General features: G+C 38.6%; 1 protein-coding gene across 1 annotated transcript; it reads left to right on the forward strand.

Moving 5' to 3' along the window:
* Window positions 1-9,089: 9,089 nt before the first annotated feature.
* pygma (phosphorylase, glycogen, muscle A) lies at window positions 9,090-20,331 on the forward strand. Its single transcript, XM_023268013.3, has 20 exons — window positions 9,090-9,437; window positions 11,851-11,952; window positions 12,065-12,143; window positions 12,266-12,369; window positions 12,561-12,692; window positions 12,797-12,908; window positions 13,010-13,092; window positions 14,365-14,508; window positions 14,733-14,825; window positions 15,139-15,285; window positions 16,079-16,242; window positions 16,435-16,549; window positions 16,667-16,768; window positions 17,737-17,884; window positions 18,014-18,072; window positions 18,140-18,281; window positions 18,368-18,575; window positions 19,183-19,317; window positions 19,566-19,632; window positions 19,808-20,331. Exons 1-20 carry the CDS (start codon window positions 9,195-9,197, stop codon window positions 19,955-19,957), a joined length of 2,529 nt encoding a protein of 842 aa, XP_023123781.1. The 5' UTR covers window positions 9,090-9,194; the 3' UTR covers window positions 19,958-20,331.
* Window positions 20,332-22,074: the final 1,743 nt, after the last annotated feature.

Consider the following 22,074-nt stretch of genomic DNA (forward strand, 5'->3'; position numbering starts at 1 on the left):
GTTGTTTGCTTTTTGTGTGCGTAAAAATCCCTTCAATCACTCATCTCGCCACTAAAAGAAAGTGTCTCTTCTGCCCCATTGTGCACAGATTTCAATCTTTGTGTGTTTTCATCATGTAGAGCCGCTTACTCATTCAGTTGCCATCTTTGTTTTTAGCCTATCATGTAACACAGCACACCCTCATGTCATTCCTACAGTAACAGAAGCCTTTTCCTCCTATTCAGTCTGTCTAACCGATGATTTATGTGATTCAGGAGAACTTTCAAGCCTCTGCGGAGGGTGTTTTTGTAGATTTTCAGCTTTGAATTTAGTTTGCTGTTCAATTAAATCCTAGTGATTTTACTGGAAACTGTCTGTGAACCTGCATCTCCAGCTGCCATCATCCCAGTGTGCAAAGAGGTGATGTAAGTAAATTAGGTTTTGGCAGGGCATTATCTAAACTGTAATTGTGATGTTTGCTCTTTATAATAGCCCCAGAGTTGCAAATGCAGAAACATTAAGTGCTGCAGCCAACCCTGAGCCTCCCCCATCACTACCTCCACTATCACTCCCCTATCATTAATGGCAGGGAGGAGGGAACAGTGGGATTCACAGGAAGAACATTAATTGAATTTTTGTTATGATTTTTTTATGGAAAATTGCACAGAAACGGCAGCAGAGTGGGAAATCTGAGATGGTAAAATATCAATATCGGTGTAATACCATGTGCAAAGAGAGCCGTTATTCTTGTAATTTATCTGAAACTCTAAGTTACACATACAGGAAGCATTTTGTGCATTTCATACCATAAAGCGAGTCTAAACGCTTTATGTAGAGCACAACGCGAGATAAAAGATGAGACACAAGTCTGAAGGAAGGATGTGAACAAGCATAAATAGAAAAAAAACAGACATAAAGCAATAGAAAAGCCAAAAACACAGAAATAAATAGGAAGGAGTTCACAGTGTGCGTGCAGGTATATACATCTAGTGCTGGAATACATAAATGTTTAACTTCATCATGTAGTGAAGCGATCCGTATATTTTCTGGATGATTCTTCGAGCTATGTGAAATTGAGTAACCCTGTTGGATTTGGAAGGACCACTACCAGATGACCTGCTGACCACTCTGAAAGCATAACAAACATGTCATCTGCTGCAAACTGTGATTTGATATTCACTGTCCTATACCGGGTCTATGCAGCCTGCTGTGAAGTCAGGGTAGAATATTTGATTTATCAGTGATGGTTGACTCACCCGTATGAACCTCTAAAAGCCTGTTAAGGTGAGCCGCTGTGGGTCTAAGCCTTCCTTGTGAGACACATAAAATCAAAGCAATCTTGAATCTGAAGATGACGGATAAATAATGAATGTTTTGAAATGTTTTTTTTCCTGCAAAACAATTCAGCCTGAGCGAGTAAATGGGGTTGAATACTTTCACTGCGAGATTTAAAATCCTCACCGCAGAAAATCAACACTATACAAGTGTTTCTAATTTAAAAGTAACCCTAGTGGGAATTTAGCAGCACATTTACATTTCAATATGATAGAAAACACAAGTTTGTCCGGATTTTTGGAGATTTGTGACAAATCTTTAAACATTTTGTAGTATACAAGCAAAATATCTACATAAAATACAGAAAAAATGGAGATGTAAAGAATACACTGATTTTTTTTAAGGTATAAAAACAACAATGTAATTTTTTACTGGGTGGAATTTTGGAAATTAAGAAATTCAACAAACCAACCCAATAGAATCCCATCTGAATTGGAAGCATGTCCACGAATCACCAGAACACATCAGCCTGCCAGTCACATAGCAGAGACGGTGGGCTGAAATCCACACAATGTCCTCATCAGAGATCTGATTGTTTCAAACCCTCCTTTGAAGAATGAAGTTCAGACACATTTAGAGGTTAAGTGTCCAAGGATGGTTTTCTGCCTCTACTTAGCACATCTCCTGTCTTGTTACTGTCTGATCTTACCTTTTAGCTCTCCTTGGAGCTTCTTGCATTTCAATATATGTATTATGACTGCGCTGTGTCTATTAGCTGTGTTTTACTGTTTGCAGAGTGCAGGTGGGACTAAAGGTGACTTTGCTTCACAGTTATCATATGAACTTTAACAAGATGCTTTCTCTTGTTTTGTCATATGATGCCTTTTGCAGCAGGAAACATGGTAAAGAAAGCTGCCAAGTACAACTACTGTACTACAAAGCATTAACCAATGCAAAGAGAGGAGTGCTTTACTTCATTGCATTAAGGTATATTTATGTTTTATCACCCACCAGGATTCTTTGATCTGCATATCTCTGGGACATACTCATTCTTTGGCCAGTGCAAGCTTTTATTGTGAACATCTGTGGTATTTCTACCCCCACAACACCTTGCCAAACAGTTGTGTGTGTGTGTGTGTGTGTGTGTGTTTCAGTGACCTGTCTGAGGCAATTATTGATTTTTGTTCTGGTCTAAGGCAGAGTGAAGCTCTGTGGCCTCGATGAGGAAATAGAGGTGTTCATCTGTTGTGCAGAGAGCTACAATTGCAATAAAATATTGAGCAACATACATATTATAAGAAAGCCCTCCAGGACTTAAATAAAGCATGCATGTTATTGAACCTGCTTCCTGGGATTCAGCTTCAAACTCCAACTTGGTCTTTTTGTATCTGAAGAAAGCGCATGCTTGGGCTCACAGCATTCCTGTAGCTTGTGCAAGGCTTCTGTTAGAGTCTGTGGTGCATTAAAACAGTTTGCACAGTACAGTTAAACACATGAAACAGAGTTTAAAAAATGACTAATAAATATCACAATTAAAACTTCTACAGGTGATTGCTTGCAGTGAGACAACTGTTTTTCTTGTGTAAGAGGTTTTCTGAAATTGTGTGCTTAAATACGCAAATGGTGAATTAATGATGGGCAAATTTGCACACATTTCCTGAAGAGAAATCTGAACATTGGATGAAACCGGATTCAAAGTTCTTGTTTCATTTTGTTGACATATTACAGTAAATGTTTTTACAACAGGGATTTTTGATATCTCCTTTTTATCACTCCATAAATCAGAAAACACTGTCAGCAGCCACAAAATAATCCATCTTCGCCATGTTTTTAGGAATAAAATGTTCAATAAATCATGCTGTGAATGATATATAGACAAACCCCACAGTAAAAAAAAAAAAAAACATCAGAACATAGATAGGAATAAAACTGGAACATTCTGTGTATGTAAGTGCTACTGATTTAGAGATTCCTGGCTCAGTGTATAAGAAAAAAATAATCATTTTGAGGAAATAACCTTTAATTATATGTTTTGTAATTGAAATTTAGAGATACAAATGCAAAATAAACACCTTAATGTGTATTTTGGACATTTTTGTTCCATTAGTCTGAAAGAAGACGTGGCATGGAAGCAAACTAGTCTAAAATCTCAAAATTGACCAGTGCATGAAAAAACAATGCATTTCCTGTAGTGTCTCACCTTCAGTAGTTAATATTCAAAGCAGCCACAACAAGTGTGATGCAGGTAAACAAGGTCTTAAAGTAAGTGACAGTAACCAAGTGTCTAAAAGTCACACTGTGTTTATCTAAATTTCTTGGCAATAGTGTGAAATATTGGTTGATGAAATAACATGGTTGACATATAAATCATTAATCATTATTAATTATTATGCTAATCCTGGATTTGTGCAGCAAATCAAGTTGTAAATACAAGAGATGGAGAGTATAATAACCTAACTGTAACTACTTGTTATGTCATAAACTGACATTTCATAGACAAAGACGGAAAATCAATATGGGCTTTTTACAAAAGACATTATGACATGTCACAGTTGGAAAATCACAGGTGTGAATAAAAAAAAAGTAATGATGGCTGAATTCTATTTGGCAGCTTCATTTTCAGGGTTCTGGTATTGTGTATGCTGGCTCACAGGCTATGACTCACTGTCCAAGCTATCTTTAATTTATTAATACCATCTGGGCTTCTATGACAAGTCGACATGTCTGCTGTGAAAAAGGCATTTGTATTGTGCAGAAAGGGGAAAAAAATCAATTACAGAATTTCAAAAATAATAAAATAAATAAATACATAAATTAAAACTGAGAAAACAAAAGTTTTTTTGGAAACAGCCCCAGTGTTGTGGACATGTGGTATCAAAATGTACTGCTCACTCACAGAGGGTTTTATGATTATTCTGCTAGACTTTAAGTCAGACTGAAGATGGGTGGAGCTATGCTTGGATTTTAGAAATAATGGTGCAAGTTACAGTTTCTGCCTTAGCACGTACAACAGGTGAGTGAAGGAGCTGTCAATCAAGGACATGTCCACACCGTCCCAATGAATCAACCAGCAAACTTTGGGGCTTAGAAAGGAAGCCAAAAACTGCAGTTTCTCAAATGGCCACTTGAGGCTGGCTCAAAATACTGCATATTTGTAAATATACAGACTGTTTGCACTATCTTTAAGATTTCTTTGAACTGAAAAGGAGGAACTCTCCAATCTTGTTATACACTGTATAATGACAATAAAGCATATTCTATTCTATTCTATTCAAAATATGAGCCAATTCCCATAGAGCCTCATATTAAAATGTCCTACTTAACAGCAGAAATAAACATGTTTACAGCCTAGTACAATGTACAGTTTTGGTCTCTGTAGCTAATTTCCCTGTTAATGAAAACTGTACAAGGGGTGAATTTTTATATAACTCATTCATTCAAGTTGCATTAAATCATAAAGCTATGCAGAATGAAGGGTGCGGCTGCTTTGAGTGGCAAGTCGGTGCTATTACAAGTCAGTCCAGATACATTTACATGGCCTCAGTTCTGCTCATGCTTCACCTTTTCAAAACCACTTGTTTGAGGTTTGTCATGGATTTGTCTGGCTTTTATGTTGTTTTGATTTTGTTATTTTCCTCATTTGTTTCCTCCATAGTCACTCAAACTTTCCCAGTGTTTCTGACAAGTGTCATCACAAAACACACAAGACAATTCTTTGAATGTCAGACAGAAGAAAATGTAATTTTTCTCTGCAAACATTTGGCAAAACAGCTACTGCCAATGATTGGTGAAAAAAAAAAAGCATTATAAAACAGTCAACCTACAGTATAACACAATAGCCTGTGCCAACTGCATGTTCCAGCTATTTATTATTGCATTTTCATTGCATCGGAGATACACATGAAGAAAAGATGAGGGGAAAAAAGAGTGGAAATCGAAGCAGCAGAGGCCAACATATCCTTAGTTTTTGTCCAAAGTGAGTAAAGCTGAACAAACAACTAAAGTACTTACTTGATCCTACACTTAAACCCTACACCAATAATGCTGTTCAATAGATCCACAGAAGACATTAGACATCTGTTTTAACAGCCTACTCCTTGTAATGAGAAAGCTAAACCATGTGTAAAATTGGTGGAGTGGCCCTTTAAGTAGCCGATATATCTCCTTGTGTTAATTAGTACGTACTTAATTAGCTGATAATGCTCACTCCCCATAGGTGCATTTGCCAGTGCTGCTTGGTCCTCTCCACTCTCCTCACTGCAGAACAGACCAAGGGGTTTTTCATTGTGACATTACCACATTTACCACCAGGTGACAGTATTCCTTCTGTTCTGTGACGGCCTCATGTTGACAAGTCCACAGACAGACAGCATAAAGCATTTGACCCGAGTAAAACACGCTGCTGCATAGCAACTTGTCATCTGTAATTCGCTGCAAGCAAGAAATGCAATGCAAATCAGATGATTGGTATTCAGCGTTTTAACCCTACACAACAGAAACACTCAGCATGGATGCAATTAAATGCCCCCCCCCCCAACCATCAAAGATAAAACTGTTTTACACACACACAGAAAAGCCAACAACCCTTATCACATTTGTCACTATTAGAAATCATCGCACGGAAACTAGAGATGAATGATTTCATGTTGTGTGGAAATTAATTAAGCAAGTCTCGATTCTGCTGTTTAATAGAACATGCTTTTAAATTATGTAACTTAATCAAATTCAATGCATGCATTATGATAAGAAAACCCTGAAGCTTAGTTTTTTAAAAAAATGCTTGTTGCAGCCATATGTGCACTAATGAGCCAAGTAGTAGGTGTGATACCTTAAGTCCATAACTTTTGGTGAGATGTAAACAAAGATGCTCATTCTCTTCAGGCAGAGAAAAAAGAAACAAGTTTCCCACCAGCAGACTGTGTGTAACAATGTTGATGTCAAATGTGTGAAGGAGGCAAGAGAGTGAAAACCAGAGAATTGCAGCCAGATCAACTTGAGCTTTGGAGACCTTATTATTTGGCTGCTTAACTGCTGTATAGCATATTTTGGTGGCAGCAGCATGTTGTTGTTGGATGTAGACAAGTGCAGAACCATTAAATTTGCAATGCTCCTTGCTACCCATTAATTATATATCCTCATTTCAGTGCAAGGAACTAATGCAATCTCTGGTGATCTCACCCATACAAACCTTTTTCACAAGGTTCTAACAAGTCTCATTTCTATTTTTTTTTTTTCACCCATTGTATTCACAGGAACCAATCCCATTACTCCTAAGTCCCAATGCTGTGCATATAAAAAATTCATTACTTCCCTCACCTGGAAAGAGCTGAATTTGCTGGCTATCCAGATGCAACAATGTGAGCCAAACAAGAGGAAAAAAGAAGTGGAAAAAAAGCATCATTGAAAAACTTGATGCTAATGAAAGGCTGCAGAGCAACATGATGTTTAGTACATGGAGGTGCGAGACAAAGATTGCACCTGCAAATGTAACACATCATTACATCATTTTGTGTGACAGCTTTCAGATGCATGTTTACAACTGTGTGAGGAGAGGTTTTTTAATGTTTTAAAAGCTTCACATTTGAAGAGTAAAATGAAAAATATCTCCTGTGCTTCAGAACTTTGATTTTCCCAAACCCCAAAAAACAACTTGAATCACAGATAATGCACAAAAGGCATTTTTTTAAAATCTGTTTTTCTTTTAAACAATTAGATAAATTACCAGCAAAAATGGAAGACGCAGATATGTTTGTATGAGACATAATTTTCCTTCTTTATGTTGTCTAACAAATCCCAGCGTTGCTCTTAGCAGTCACTTTCCATTAGTTGGATCTACACTCTAATGTCTGTCAAATGGGCTCTTATCAGCTGTGGTTACTCTTGGCAAATCAGCCTTAACATCTGAGTTAACTGATTTATAATTTCCAATGCACTAAAACATTTCCTAATTAAAGTTTCATGTGTTTTACTGGTTATATTACGGCGAGATCATTGCAATTAAAAAAGACTGGCAGGACAAACTGGCAGATCCTGTGTGTCCATCTTTCTATTTTTTAATTTAGGAAATTGCCAGTTTGTGCTGGCACATGGACCTGTTTCAGTTGCTAGATTTTCCCAGCAACTTCATTTGTTGTCAAAAATTTGCCATTGCGCAACTGTGTTTCCCCCCCACGTCCAATAGGCAGTGCATTCTTTCAGTTTGGTCTTGAAATGCTTGATGTGCCTTTTGACAGAACAGCCAGTAGACATGTAAGAAGATAATTTGCTCATCCTAATGGACAAATCAGGGGCACGCCAACTTCAATCTCTGTCATCTGTTGTGTGATGGTTTCTCTGTTCTGGGGGTCATTTGGCATGCAGGAACATTAAAAGAAACATAACAGGAAATGGTGTAGACAGCATTTATATACTGTGTAAGTTCTAAAAATTCTTCAAATGGTGCAGAGACGGTGACAAAGCGCTGTCGAGCACCTCAGCTTACAATTTGATTTCTATTTAGCTGCTGTCCAACTGTTGTGATGCTTGACAGTGGTATCTTTTGTTTTATTTTTTTTTCCCTCTTCTTTTTTGCATCTTGTCCAATCATGTGACAGAGTAGGGAATGGTTAGAAAGACAAGATAATTTTTACTCCCAATGCTTTTCCTGTCAACACTTATTCAAAATGGGGTGCAATCCAGCCCATTTTGACACTGAAGAGTTACTCTTTCATGCAGCTCTTAACCAATTTCAGTCCAAAGGCAGAACCCCCCTTTTAACAAGATAATGATAATCATACAGTGCTGCATCCCACTGAGAACAGCTCAGCAAACACTGCTTTCCCCCGTATGCTGTGCTCCAACTGACAGCAATATACTAGTGTTGTCTGCCGGCTCTTGCTGACATTAACAAGATATGCCTTTCAAATATCATGGCCTTTGGGACTGGGTCAGAGTTACTATTTATAGAAGGTCAAGACTTCATGATAGTTCGGCTGGCTAGAGTGATAACTGAAAATAGAGTGGGTTTAGTTGCTTCACTGCAGCTGATTTTGTGTCTGTTATTGCTCCAGGCTCTTGAACAGATGTGATCTACACACAGTGGATTACCAGTTTGTAACTACTGACAGTGAATCTATGTACAGTAGTTGTGAACCGATACAGCAGTGTGAAACTGTGAAACGCTGCAATGCTGCTGTTTGGGTTTCAGAGCAGGCCAAGGTACAAGTGAGACCTGATCCAGAGTCTGCAGAGTGAATTGCTTTAAAAAAAAAAAAAAAAAAAAAAATCCATCCTGTAGCTGTCCCCTAATGCAGAACCTTATAGATATAGTATCACCCTACGGTATGATAAGTAGCAGACTTTGCAGTGCTGTAATTTTTAGGCACAATAAAATGTCTTAATTAAAAATATATTTACAAACTGCTAGCCACCAACTAGAAAAGGACATTATTTTGATTTTATGACATTATTAAAATTTTAATGAGGACAATAAATAGTGCTCGATCACTCAAATCATTGTAGGCTGTCAGCTTTGTGAATGTCACATCTATCTAACCGTGAAATACAAGCATGTCAGAGGAAAGTAGTAGGAAAAGTACTGATTTATGGAACCATAAATAAAATCTTCAGTCTGTTTATTCAGAACGCATACACAATACTGTAAATGAGATGCTGTGTTCTGCTGCCTGTCAAATATTATAAATATCAAATGGGCCCATAATTTAATCCTGAGTGACAAAATTGAAAAGTAACATCCACCGTCCTCTGCACAGGCCCCACCCTTTACCTAAAATACCCAATCTGCTCCACCCTCTGCTTAATATTTATACTTGTGTCTTTAAAACCATGAACTTGAGCCTTGTGGTGTGGGTGCCTCTCCTGCTGTGTGTCAGGGCCTGGTGTTGTGTATCTGCTGTCTTATTGTTTACATTCTCCCAGAGTCAGAGCCAACTCGTGCCACCATGTCGAAACCCTTGTCTGACCACGATAGAAGGAAACAGATTTCGGTGCGAGGCCTCGCCGGAATTGAAAACGTTGCAGAACTGAAGCAGAACTTCAACAGACACCTCCACTTTACGCTGGTCAAGGACAGAAATGTGGCAACCAAAAGGGATTACTACTTTGCTCTTGCCCACACAGTGCGGGAACACTTGATTGGCAGGTGGATCAGAACCCAGCAGCACTACTATGAGAAGGATCCCAAAGTAAGTTCTTGTCAGAGCAGCATCAAAGACACGGTTTACAGAAATGTGGAAATTACAGAAAATCAACTGGTGCAATATCAATGAATTAAAAGCTGCTATTGTTATAATTGATATAACAGTATTAACATATTGCATTTGTCAGGAAACGACAGCAGTTAAGAGTGTTACTATAAAAACACTGGCATCAGTATTTGATCTAAGAACTCTTTCACACCTTCAGGATGTTTAGTGAAGAATGCTGCATTGGGGTCATTTGCATTCAGTGCCATAACTTTGGATCTTACACTGTTTCTTGGAATAACTGTTTGTTCTGCACATTTAGTGCATTTGAATGCAGACAGCGGTGTAAAATAACTAACTACATTTTCTCAGGTTCATTTAAACAACTCTTTCACCAGTATTTCACAAAAAAGCAGACATTGGGGAAAAACACAGTAAATCAGTATAGATTTTTACAGAAGGACTTAATATCTTCTTCTATCTTCTCCCATTAGTTATCGCATGAGCCCTCAAATGTGTCTCTTGGGCCAATAAATGGGCCTGATGCACATGTTATGGGCATCTGGACTAAACCACTGCTACTCTATATACTTAGTAACAGTAAAGTGCTGCTTATACACTGATGCATTAATATGAATGACCAAATGTAATATATGCAATATATCAGCCACAGGATACCACTTTCTCTATAATGAGGGCCTTTCGTCGATACTTTGACAACATTTAGATTTTATTTTGCTATTTTTACATGCTTGTAATAGTGTTTTTCCTTAAGTACAGGATGTGAATGCTTCTTCCAGTGCTGAGAGCATGGGCTTTGTATTCTTAAATGGTACTTTTAATGTCCTGGTGTCAGTGTAATGCCAAGTCCTGACATTTAAACTTCACTGGAGGTTCTTAGCACTCTGCTGGTATGCTGCCATGACTATAATGTGTTGAAATACTAAACCTCCCCAAGACCTTCTGTTCCCTAACCTGTCTGACCATAAAGCACACAGCCCCTGCTTATGTCATACGAGCACATGCCTCCAAGGTCACGTGAGTTCGTTTACAAGCAGCTACATCACAGATGTATCTCAGCAACTATAGTGTCATTAACCAACAGCTAAAGAAAGAACCTTAGAAGAACAAAAGGAAGCTGGCGTCACTTGAATAAAGCAGCAAAACTGTAAACCACACCACGCTATTGCTTGAAAATGTCACACAAAACCGTTTCGATTACAATAGAAGGTTCAGAAGCAGAGGAAAAGCTCCTCTTCCATTTACTTAGAGGGAAAAAAATGTGCCTTGCAAGATCATTAATAACCTCACTGAATAAAGGGGATAATTCTTCTTTTCTGAACAGCGGAAGAATATTTCCCTGTACACTTTGGCTTACTTTGCATGGTTAGAGTTCTGTAACTTAAGCACCAAAGCATTAATCTCAGTAGGGAGACATTTACTTCTCAAAGCAAGCTAGTTTTCTGAAACCGTTTCATCAAATGTTGATATGTTGATAGGGTAGAACCTTGAATGGAGAAACCATCTGACATCTTGTTCTGGGGCTCTAGACTGAAAGGTCAAAGGTGAATCCCTTAAAGGTCTAACCAGAAAGTTCGAGGAGGAAGGAAATTCAAGCTGAAGTGTAATTTGGTGCCAACATCAAGTACTACAAAATTACATTTACTGCAACAGGGTTTTTTTTTAAAATCCATATTGATAATGTGCTTTGAAAACAACAACAACAAAAAATGAACAAATCAGCATAATGAGATGAAACAAGGATTGAAGTCTGATAAGATCTGGAACATAGAGTCATATATAATTCAAGAGATCCTGTTAGCTGCTCAGTGTCACTTGTATTCATTATTATTTTACAAATCTATCAGAACCACTTCTCCTATCAGTCTCGACTTGAACTCCACAATGAAAGGGTATCAGGCTCAGGCTGACCTTTACAGCAACCTCTACAGGAGCTATTTTTGCCTGGGCCAAAATGTTGGTGTTATGCAATACCCAAAGCAATCTGCCCCCCTGTCCTGTCTCTTCCCTCTGCCTTTCCTCCTCAGTTCCTGTCCTCCCTTCCATGGCTGAGGGGAGGAAAAAAAAAACACACACACACACACACACAGAACTAAATGGCAAAGGCTAAACACAGGCTCAGGTGGCACATTTCTATGCACCCCCATGCATGAAGCTAAATCATGAAACCTGAATATTTCTTTGACCATATGGGCTGCCTGTCATTTTGACATTTGGCATATAATCTCACCAGCTTTAGGTTTTACTGTACCCATCATGCATAATGTGGAGACCTCTCTGTGACCCCAGTCATACAGTGTCAATAAAATGTCTCTGAAAGTGTTTTGAAGATCATGTTTCACTGTTTATTTGCTCCATTTGACATAGATTATATCTCGTCTTATTCCTGTAGCGTGTTTACTACATCTCCCTTGAGTTCTACATGGGCCGCACCCTCCAGAACACCATGGTGAACCTCGCACTGGAGAACGCCTGTGATGAGGCCACGTACCAGGTGATATTCCTCTTATAGCTGTGAAATTTCTGTCTCCAGCTGTTTTAAAAAGAGGATAGCATCCAAAAATCACAGACTCAATAGTCCGTGTTGTTTCTGCTGCCCTCTGTAGTTGGGTCTGGACATGGAGGAGCTGGAGGACATGGAGGAAGATGCTGGTTTGGGTAATGGTGGTCTGGGCCGCCTTGCCGGTAAGCATCTTTTCACCCTTCATCTTTAATACAGTCAAAGTATTTTTCTCTGTGTTGACTGATTTAAATAATGCATTATTTCTATATAAGAGCTATAAACTTGATCTGCTTCCTTATTTCAGCCTGTTTCTTGGACTCCATGGCTTCCCTGGGCCTGGCTGCCTATGGTTATGGCATTCGCTATGAATTCGGTATCTTCAATCAGAAAATCGTCAATGGCTGGCAGGTTAGAAACCATCGAGTTTTATTTGAAAATGTATATTCATGCCTCAAACCTCAAACCACCTTCTGGGCGAGTCTGCTTTATCATTATCATGACCTAAAGTTCCTTGTCATTTTCCATGTCTGGCTTCTCTCAGAAGCCACTTACCTAACGAGTGTTTTTCTCCCTCACTATAAATGTATGTCATTATCCAGGTTGAAGAGGCTGATGATTGGCTGCGCTATGGCAACCCCTGGGAGAAAGCACGTCCTGAGTACATGCGTCCAGTCCACTTCTACGGCAGGACAGAACATCACCCTGATGGTGTCAAATGGGTTGACACTCAGGTGAAAATATGATTCAGAGTAAAAGAATATGAACGACTTCTATCTGAGGTGATATGATTATATATATTTCACTTTTCTGTATCCTCGTGTGGTGACATTGACAGGTGGTGTTGGCTCTGCCGTATGACACCCCCGTGCCTGGCTATAGGAACAACGTTGTCAACACCATGAGGCTGTGGTCTGCCAAGGCCCCCTGCGAGTTCAACCTTAAAGACTGTATGTGTTTGGCAGCGATCACATGTTTTCAATCATGCAACAGCTGCTAAATGAGAATTACCTTGAACTATGAAGGAGTTCATGTATTGATTTCCTTGCAGTCAACGTTGGCGGTTACATCCAGGCTGTTCTGGACAGAAACTTGGCCGAGAACATCTCCCGTGTGCTGTATCCCAACGATAATGTAAGAAAATGTGCCTATATTATCTTTTAATCCTCTCCAGGCCTGAACTAACAGGCCAAACATCCGCATGTTAAGTTGGATTAGAGGAAAATGATGCATGCTGATGTCATAGTTAAGGGAGCTGTGGACTGCATGGCTCCTGTATGAATGGATAGGGCTTATCTATTGTCAGCTGAGGGATGGACCTGCACAATCTGGCTCCCAACTAATGTCCTTTGTGTTCAGCTGGAGCCACTGTATGCTCTTTCAGCTTCCTCTGAAGCCGTCTTTTAAATCTGACATAAGACCTGACTAAAGATGTGTCGACTCCCTGAAGACTCAAGAAGGAGGATTTAGGAGATAACCATCTAGCCTGAGCTGCAACTCATGTCATGTTTGGTAATTAATGTCTGTGCATGTGAGAGCAAAAACCGTGGTGGACCTCATAGATTAGTCAGTATTACAAAGCCCTTTTAAAATCCTTGTGTTTGTGTTAAAAAAAAATATAGAGGGGCAGAAACAATGGGTTGATTATTTAATCAAAATGAACACTGTAAATTTCAGCTACTGAAAAAAGATGTGTGAATCATTTTCTCATTTTCATACATTTATATTCCTGGGGTCAACTAATTGATTAATTTATTACTGCTTTTTATCTTAACAGACTTTTGTAAAAAATAATCTTCCTTACAGTTTCTTTGCAGTACCTCTCTTTGTGACAAATATGTGCAAGTAGACCAATGATATTTTCAAAGCTCTTTTGAAAAACTCATCCGAATATCCATAATTGGTGACAAAAACACTGCATGAAACACATTAGAACTTACCCCTACTTATACAAGGCTTCATAAATGTGAAATTAAACTTACATTTCAACAAAAAGAGAAGGAACTTTTGAACTTTTTAGGATGATCTGATTCAAACACGCTGATACACTGAACAGAGGACAGATTCCATAATGTCACATATTTGTTAAAAGGAAGTGTACATTTATACATACTTAATACACTCCAGTTAACGAGTATTATGGATGGGTATACACATATTTGTATTTTATAAATGTAAAATATTTATAATATATTCATATTAGATATTAGAAATAGAGCTACTGCAGCTGTGATACAACACTTTCTTTTCATGAAAGGCTGAGGTAATTATTCTATTAAAAAGATTTCTGTTGTCCGGGAATCAGTGTCAGTCGCCAACATTCAAAAGGTTATGCTTAATGAATAAAAACCCTATTCATGTTTGCCTACAGAACAGAAAGAGACAAATATGTGTCTTTACCCTCAGTTCTTTGAAGGGAAGGAGCTCCGTCTGAAGCAGGAATACTTTGTGGTGTCTGCCACCCTGCAAGACATCATCCGTCGTTTCAAGGTCTCTAAGTTTGGCTCCAGGGAGATTGCTCGCACAGACTTCAGCAAACTGCCTGACAAGGTGAAGTGAAAAACACAACAAAATAGTTTGTCAAAAATGAAAAGACTTTCCCATGACGTTCTTTGTGAGTCTTCATTAAATTGCCTCTGTGAGTGTGTTGAACAGGTTGCAGGTGAGTTTTTATTGTACCTTTGGAGAATACTTATTATGAACAGTGACTATAAAGCACTTCTTAGTGTATTGTAATTTCTGTATTGACATTTAATATTGTTCTGCATATCTAGGTTGCCATCCAGCTGAATGACACTCACCCAGCCATGGCTATTCCCGAGCTGATGAGGGTTCTGGTTGACGAAGAGAAGCTGGATTGGGACAAGGTGAGGAGGAGTAATACTGTCCAAAGAGGAATTTTTGCAAGCTTTGTACGGTTTATTTCCCAAACGTGAAGCTTATTTTAAAGTTTAACCATAACACATTTCTTTCATTGCTTCATATTGATTATTTAATGTTTTGGTTTTTGTAACTTCTTTTTATAAATATATATCTTTTCAATATCTTTATCTGTTTAACACTGTATGAAGGCATGCTGCTGCTTTGGCGATGTTGCTGGATTCCAGGGATGATGATGGAAACAAGTACAGAACTTTGCTGTGTGGTTCCCTAAACCTGTTTTCTTTTGCTGTTGTTTAGGCCTGGGACATCTGTGTGCGCACCTGTGCTTACACCAACCACACCGTCCTTCCTGAAGCTCTGGAGCGCTGGCCAGTCGACCTGTTTGCTCATCTGCTGCCCCGTCACCTGGAAATAGTCTACGAGATCAACCGCCGCCACCTGGAGGTTAGTACTGCACATTGCAACGTGATATAATCTAGATCATGTTGCATCCTATAGTATATAGTATAAAAAAAGGACGCAAACTCAATGTGCTACCAATATTCTCTGTGGTTTATTACCAACATATTTAAATGTGGGCATAGAGTATTTCTCTGTGCTTCTATCTGTCTGATTAGGAAGATAAGACACAAATTAACAAAGGTACATAATGTCAAAGAATCTTAGAAGTAATACATTTGATTGAGGATTAAATACAAGTGGACTAAATAATAATTAAAAATAATAATAATAATAAAAACCTGGAGGATTGAAAAAAAAACAAAACTCTTCATTAAAATTTCAATATTTGATCTACTTGTCTGATTGTGAATAGTTTCTAGATTGCCATTGTGAGAAGAAGCAGCAGAAAAGCCTATTAAAATGCAAAGAATGACTTTTAAGATTGGCATGAGGACATAAATGCTATAATGTAAAAGTCAAAGAACAAAATGCTGCTTATTGGCTTCTAATTGCAACATCTGTCAGAACTGGACTCCCACATTTCTACTAAATGGAGAGAGAAAGATTTCTGACATGAAGTGGTGGGCAGGCTTTATGTCTGCACAATAATACACTGACTTTCATCTACTTACATTCTGATGGAAATTGTTCTGTTGCTCATGGTTTGATATTATTTTGGAAAAGGTGCATTGACCTACTGTGATATGACAATCAAAATCTCATTCAGCAAGTAAAATAAAGAAATGTAACCTATGAATGTATTATCTTTTATATCGTGTTTCTTTTTCCTTTGCAGAGAGTTGCTGCCAAGTATCCAGGTGATGTTGATCGTCTTCGCCGTATGTCCCTCATTGAGGAAGGTGGACAAAAGAGGATCAACATGGCCCATTTGTGCATTGTGGGCTCCCATGCTGTCAACGGCGTGGCCCAGATACACTCTGACATCCTCAAAGCTACTGTGTACGTTCCTACGATAAATTCTAATATGCCTGGAATACATTATAGTTGCTAACTAGTACTAACTCTACAATGCAATACATGTATGTGCATTATATATGTAGCATCTGTTTCATAAATCACCAGCCTCTGTCATTTCATGGCCTGCACATTATCTGTGTGTACTGATATATGTGATGCTTCCCTCCACTGCAGTTTCAAGGACTTCTATGAAATGGAGCCACATAAGTTCCAAAACAAAACCAATGGCATTACTCCTCGCCGCTGGCTGGTTATGTGCAACCCCGGGCTGGCTGAGGTCATTGCAGAGGTTAGCTGCCTTTCAAACACACAAACAACATAAAAAACAATAATATTTAAGCTATACTTCACTGTGCGAAATGATCTAATACTCCCTTATTCACTCAATCTCATTTTTTCTCATTAGAGAATTGGTGAGGACTTCATTCGTGACCTTGACCAGCTTCAGAGTCTCCGCAACTATGTGAATGATGAGGCCTTCATTCGTGATATTGCCAAAGTGAAGCAAGTGAGTGGGATATTATATTTTGTCAAATGTCAGGTTAATGTGTCTGTTCAGAATTAGCACTATGTTGCTCAAGGAGATAATTAGATACTTGTGAATATATAATTGTGCTCTGTCATGATATGCAAACCCAGCCCTTGCTTAATAGCACAAAGCCCTGCAGAGAACTGGCACATTTCCACCATTGGGCAGTCTGTGCCTGTTACAGATTACATACACAGATTGTTCCATAATGTACCCGATGCAGTAACTCCGTTCAAAGAACCAGCCTGCAGAGCTGTTTGTTCCTCTGTGATCAATGTCACAACCTCCATTAGCAGCAGAGTCAGCGTATCGTCAGGGTTGACACTTCTCTCTGGAAAACGTCGTTTTATGAATATACTTAGATGGCCGTTGTCCTTGGGCTGTCCAGAGTGAGGAGCTGTTTATATAATAGCACCAGGATAGAGATGGGCACCGTCTGGCTGTCTGTCTGGCATGAATGAGTGGCTTTACATCAAGGCCTCGTAGGCACGATGCTTCACAGTTTTTGGCCCATGTGACATTCAGCAGCCGGCGCTCTCCTTCAGCCGCTGCCGGCTCTCGACGCCTCAGCCACCTGCTCAACCTGCTTATTCTGGGCCATGGTTTCAGTTCATTTAGTTGTATGACAGACAGAAATTTAAACAAACAGAGGATGGGTTTCCCTCTTAAACCCACAATTTATTACATTTGACTCTCTCTGTACTTGATGAGCAGTTAAAAATGAATACACTGACACACACTTCCCCAAGCCTGAGAGACAGTAATCAGTGTGGAGAGATGCCGTGACATTTTGCGAAAATGAATTTTCTCTAACGCTTGGAACTTCGCATGCTGTTGTATCTGATTGCACTACTGTAGCATCCTTGAAATGCCTCTTTGTACAGCACATACAAATAACCACACAAGCTGAAGGAGAACTTAACAAAATCAATGTCTTGATCTTGTAGGAAAACAAGCTGAAGTTCGCTGTGCACTTAGAGGAGCACTACAAGGTGAAGATCAACCCCAACTCCATGTTTGACATTCAAGTCAAGAGAATCCACGAGTACAAGAGACAGCTGCTCAATTGCCTGCACATCATCACCTATTACAACCGTAAGCACACATTTAAAAGCCTCAAATTCAAATACTGTGTGAATTCAAATCTTTACAGGTTGTGTGTCACAGTCTGAACAGGGTTTTGCTACACACTCCAGTTGTGTAATCTCTTCATGTCTCTGCCAGGCATCAAGAAGGAGCCCAACAAGCAGTGGACTCCAAGAACTGTCATGATTGGAGGAAAGGTTTGTATTGTAATGGTTGCAGTTAAATGCATTTGATGTTAGGCCTCTAACAGTTACTGTCTTGCAGGCTGCTCCTGGATACCACACTGCCAAGATGATTATCCGTCTGATCACGGCTATTGGTGAGGTGGTCAACAATGATCCTGTGGTGGGAGACCGCCTTAAAGTCATCTTTTTGGAGAACTACAGAGTCACACTGGCAGAGAAAGGTAGTTACCAAACCACTGTATAGCGTACAGCACAAACAGAAAATGCTTATTAGAGACATCAACCCCGTCCTTCTGTCATCTTGCAGCCATTCCTGCAGCTGACCTGTCAGAGCAGATTTCCACAGCTGGCACTGAGGCCTCCGGCACCGGCAACATGAAGTTCATGCTGAACGGCGCTCTGACCATCGGTACCATGGATGGAGCCAACGTTGAGATGGCCGAAGAGGCTGGTGAAGACAACCTCTTCATCTTCGGCATGAGGGTGGATGACGTTGATGCACTTGACATGAAAGGGTAACCCCATCTTACCCAAATCTCTCCAAACAATGTATTTTTGTCTCCCTCAAACATGTTTTTTTCTTTGTGACCGATCAAATATTTTCACTACACATTTTTTGATATACAGCTGTAAGTCATGAAATATTTTCCTACGAGCCCAAAAATAATGTGACCTTGACATAAACCCATAGGGGTAAATATGAGGGAGCAGAAGTTGGGAAAAATGGGTCAATCCTTGTCTCTCTTTTTTTTGCCAATATAGAATATAATGAGTGCTACCAGATCCATTTGGGGAAATACCTCCAAGATAGGCCAACTGTCAAGACTTCTTAATATCACTGTAGTGAGCTCCACACACTCTGACTACCCAGCTGCTCTGCAGTCTAGGACAGGTTTTGGTAATGATCTCTTGCAATCTGCCCATAAATTCTCTTAGAGTCAAATGTTTTGTCCACACAAGCTGAGGTTTTCCGCTCTAAAAAGCGTGGCCTTGGGGAACCTGCTGATATTTACGTGTAGGCACTGACTACTTCTCCCTTGTGAATGGGCAAGTCACTACAGCAACAAGCTTGTGCTTCTATTTTTCTGAATGTGTTTATTATTTGTTTTCTGTCCTGCTTAGATACCACGCTGAAGAGTACTACAACCGCCTGCCTGAGCTGAAACAGGCTATTGACCAGATTGCTGGAGGCTTCTTTAGCCCAAAGCAGCCTGACCTGTTTAAGGAAATTGTCAACATGCTGATGCATCATGACAGGTAGAGACACATCTAACATTAGCAGCCTGAGGCACAGACCTGCATGCACACATGCAAATAAGAATGTGCATAAACTTGCGTACTGGTGAAAAAAAGGAAAAACTTAACAAAACAAACACGCCGATGTGCAGTTTTTTTTGCATGCACACTACTATTCAGTATTCCTACATATATGCATTTACAGTGTGCTATTTACCTGTTTATGTATGTCACTTTTCATTGAGTTAATTGCTTCATTTTCTGCACAGGTTTAAGGTCTTTGCTGACTATGAAGACTACATTAAATGCCAGGAGAAAGTCAATGCTCTTTACAAGGTATATGCATTTAAAAGAAATGTTTAATAAATGTCTTCTTTTGCAATCATAGCATACTTTTAAATTAATTTCGCTCTAACATGAGTGTCACCGTCAATAGAATAAGCACTCAGAGTGAATAATCTCAGTATTTACCGATGTTATTACTCACTTAATCATTTTATCTTCACATCAGAACCCCAAGGAATGGACCAAGAAGGTGATCTACAACATTGCTGGATGTGGCAAGTTCTCCAGTGATCGCACCATCGCCCAGTATGCTCGTGAGATCTGGGGCATGGAGCCCACACTCGAGAAACTCCCTGCTCCCGATGACAAGCAATAAACTGTCCTCATTACAGCCAACACCCAAACTTTCTCCATAGGTCCAAATTCCTTTAGAACCAATGGTAGATACTGTTTGTCTTGTAAAAGTCCCCACAGACCTGCATCCACAGCCAGTTTCACTGTGTGACACACAAGTTTACATTTTTCATCATTGCAGATTCACAATATCCAGGTTGCAGGCTGGTATCATAAAACTGTTGTCATTGGGGATGCAGAAATTTCTATCAGGCTGTTGCAAAGTGGATTGAAGGGCTTTGTGGTGGGCTTTGTAAATTTACAGGTGGTATTTTTTTATTATTATTATTCAGGAATATAAACTCTTATATTAACATTCAGACCCATTCTCAATAAATAAAAAGCTCTTAAATGACACAGCTGTCTGAGTGACTTTTTTTCTGTTGTTTCAGGTATGATTATAATAAACATCATAATATACAGAACATGTGCACATAAAATTTGGAGCAAAGAGAATTATTATCATGTGATACTTTCAATTAATACTAATAACCATGTCAACATATGTCAGTGAATCGACAGTATATATTTCTTAGTATTAATGATTGATATGCTCAATGTTTTACAAACAAATCCACTTATATTGACAGAACACAACATCCCAGCGTGAGGACAGTGAACTTCAGCTCAGTGACTCAGCAGAGATCTCATGATGGAGAGTTATCAAATGCTGTGAAAAACGAATCACATCAAAACAAAAAAAAAACACAATCTTTAACACTTTAAAATTAAAGTCCATCTGGTACTAATAGTTAATCAGTGTCATTTACCTCTTTCATACAGTTCATATTCTATACTTTCTTAGTATAGTCTGGCTCAGTTTGAACTCAACCTAAGAATCTGCTAATAAAGTGTCTGTCTGAACTTCAGATTTTAGACTATTTGACATTAATAAATGGGTGATTAATCATCAATTTATCTTTCAGAGAGCTGGGAGAATCTATTTTGTAGATTTCACACCATTTATTTTTAGCAAAATAACATCTATCACACAACACTGCATCCTGTTGTACCAACTTAATAAAAGAAAACAGAACAGGTATTTTATTTTTTTATTTATATATATATATATATATATATATATATATATATATATATATATATATATATATAAAATAACTGTTCTGTTTTCTTTTATTAAGTTGGTACAACAGGATGCAGTGTATATATATATATTTTTTTTTTTTTTTTTAATTTTATTTATTTATTTTTTTTAATAACAACAAAAAATGGCAAGTACATTCTGGAGCTAACCAACAAACAAAACTAAACAAAAAATGATAACTGCAAACTAGTCTTTGCCTTCAAAGCAGCCTGTTTGTCCATCTAGACAGTCACATCAATGACCTCCTGTACAGTAACTCCTGTTGCCATGACCTCAGGGACATATCCGCTCAGTTTCCTTCATGGCCTTATCTTTGCTGGTTTTCAAAGAACTGGCCAGTTTCAATTTGTGGATTTTGAGGCTACTTTGTACCAGTGCAGGTACTGACTGTGTGGCAGTGTCAAGAGACCATTTGACCTCTTTTCTCTATTTGCTGCATAAACAAGTTCAACACGCGTGTGTCACAAGATCAAGTTTCCCTTTGACCGATATTTTCTGTGATTTGGTCCACATCATTGGATCCAAAATCCGTTTTAATAGATACCGTGGAAATCTGACCAAGAAACAACTTAATTATGCACATAATAGCAGCACCTGCCCAATATTGTTTTTAAATATTATTATTGGGTTTTTTTGTTGTTATTGTTGTCACATATCTCGGGTCACTTTAGGACTTTTTTCAATTTAAAGCTAAATAAAATATAATTCCGTTTTTTTTCTGCTCTCAAAATTAGTCAAATTGGACCGAAGAATGCATAGAATGTTAAGTTAATGTTAAGTTAGTTAAAGGATTAATCTTACACTACACGTTTACGATTTCTGTTTTTGAAAAGCCACAGATATTTATTTTTAAATGTTTAACCACATGCATTTCTTTCCACTGCTGAGACTGTGCACTCGTGATTTGTTCAAATCTACAGTCAAATCCTTCTACAACTTCTGCTTGACAGATATGATTGTGCACGTTAAGCTTCCAAAAGAAAATGTTGTGTAAT

The sequence above is a fragment of the Amphiprion ocellaris genome, chromosome 14 (assembly GCF_022539595.1).
Source record: "Amphiprion ocellaris isolate individual 3 ecotype Okinawa chromosome 14, ASM2253959v1, whole genome shotgun sequence".
In the NCBI taxonomy this organism is placed as follows: domain Eukaryota; kingdom Metazoa; phylum Chordata; class Actinopteri; family Pomacentridae; genus Amphiprion; species Amphiprion ocellaris.

What these genes read in the sequence shown, in the direction of transcription:
- pygma (XM_023268013.3), top strand. Translation starts at nt 9,195, where the DNA reads ATGTCGAAACCCTTGTCTGACCACGATAGAAGGAAACAGATTTCGGTG. An exon ending in GACATCCTCAAAGCTACTGT is followed by an intron (nt 16,243 to 16,434) that starts GTACGTTCCTAC and finishes CCTCCACTGCAG; the next exon opens with TTTCAAGGACTTCTATGAAA. An exon ending in ATGCTGATGCATCATGACAG is followed by an intron (nt 19,318 to 19,565) that starts GTAGAGACACAT and finishes TTTTCTGCACAG; the next exon opens with GTTTAAGGTCTTTGCTGACT.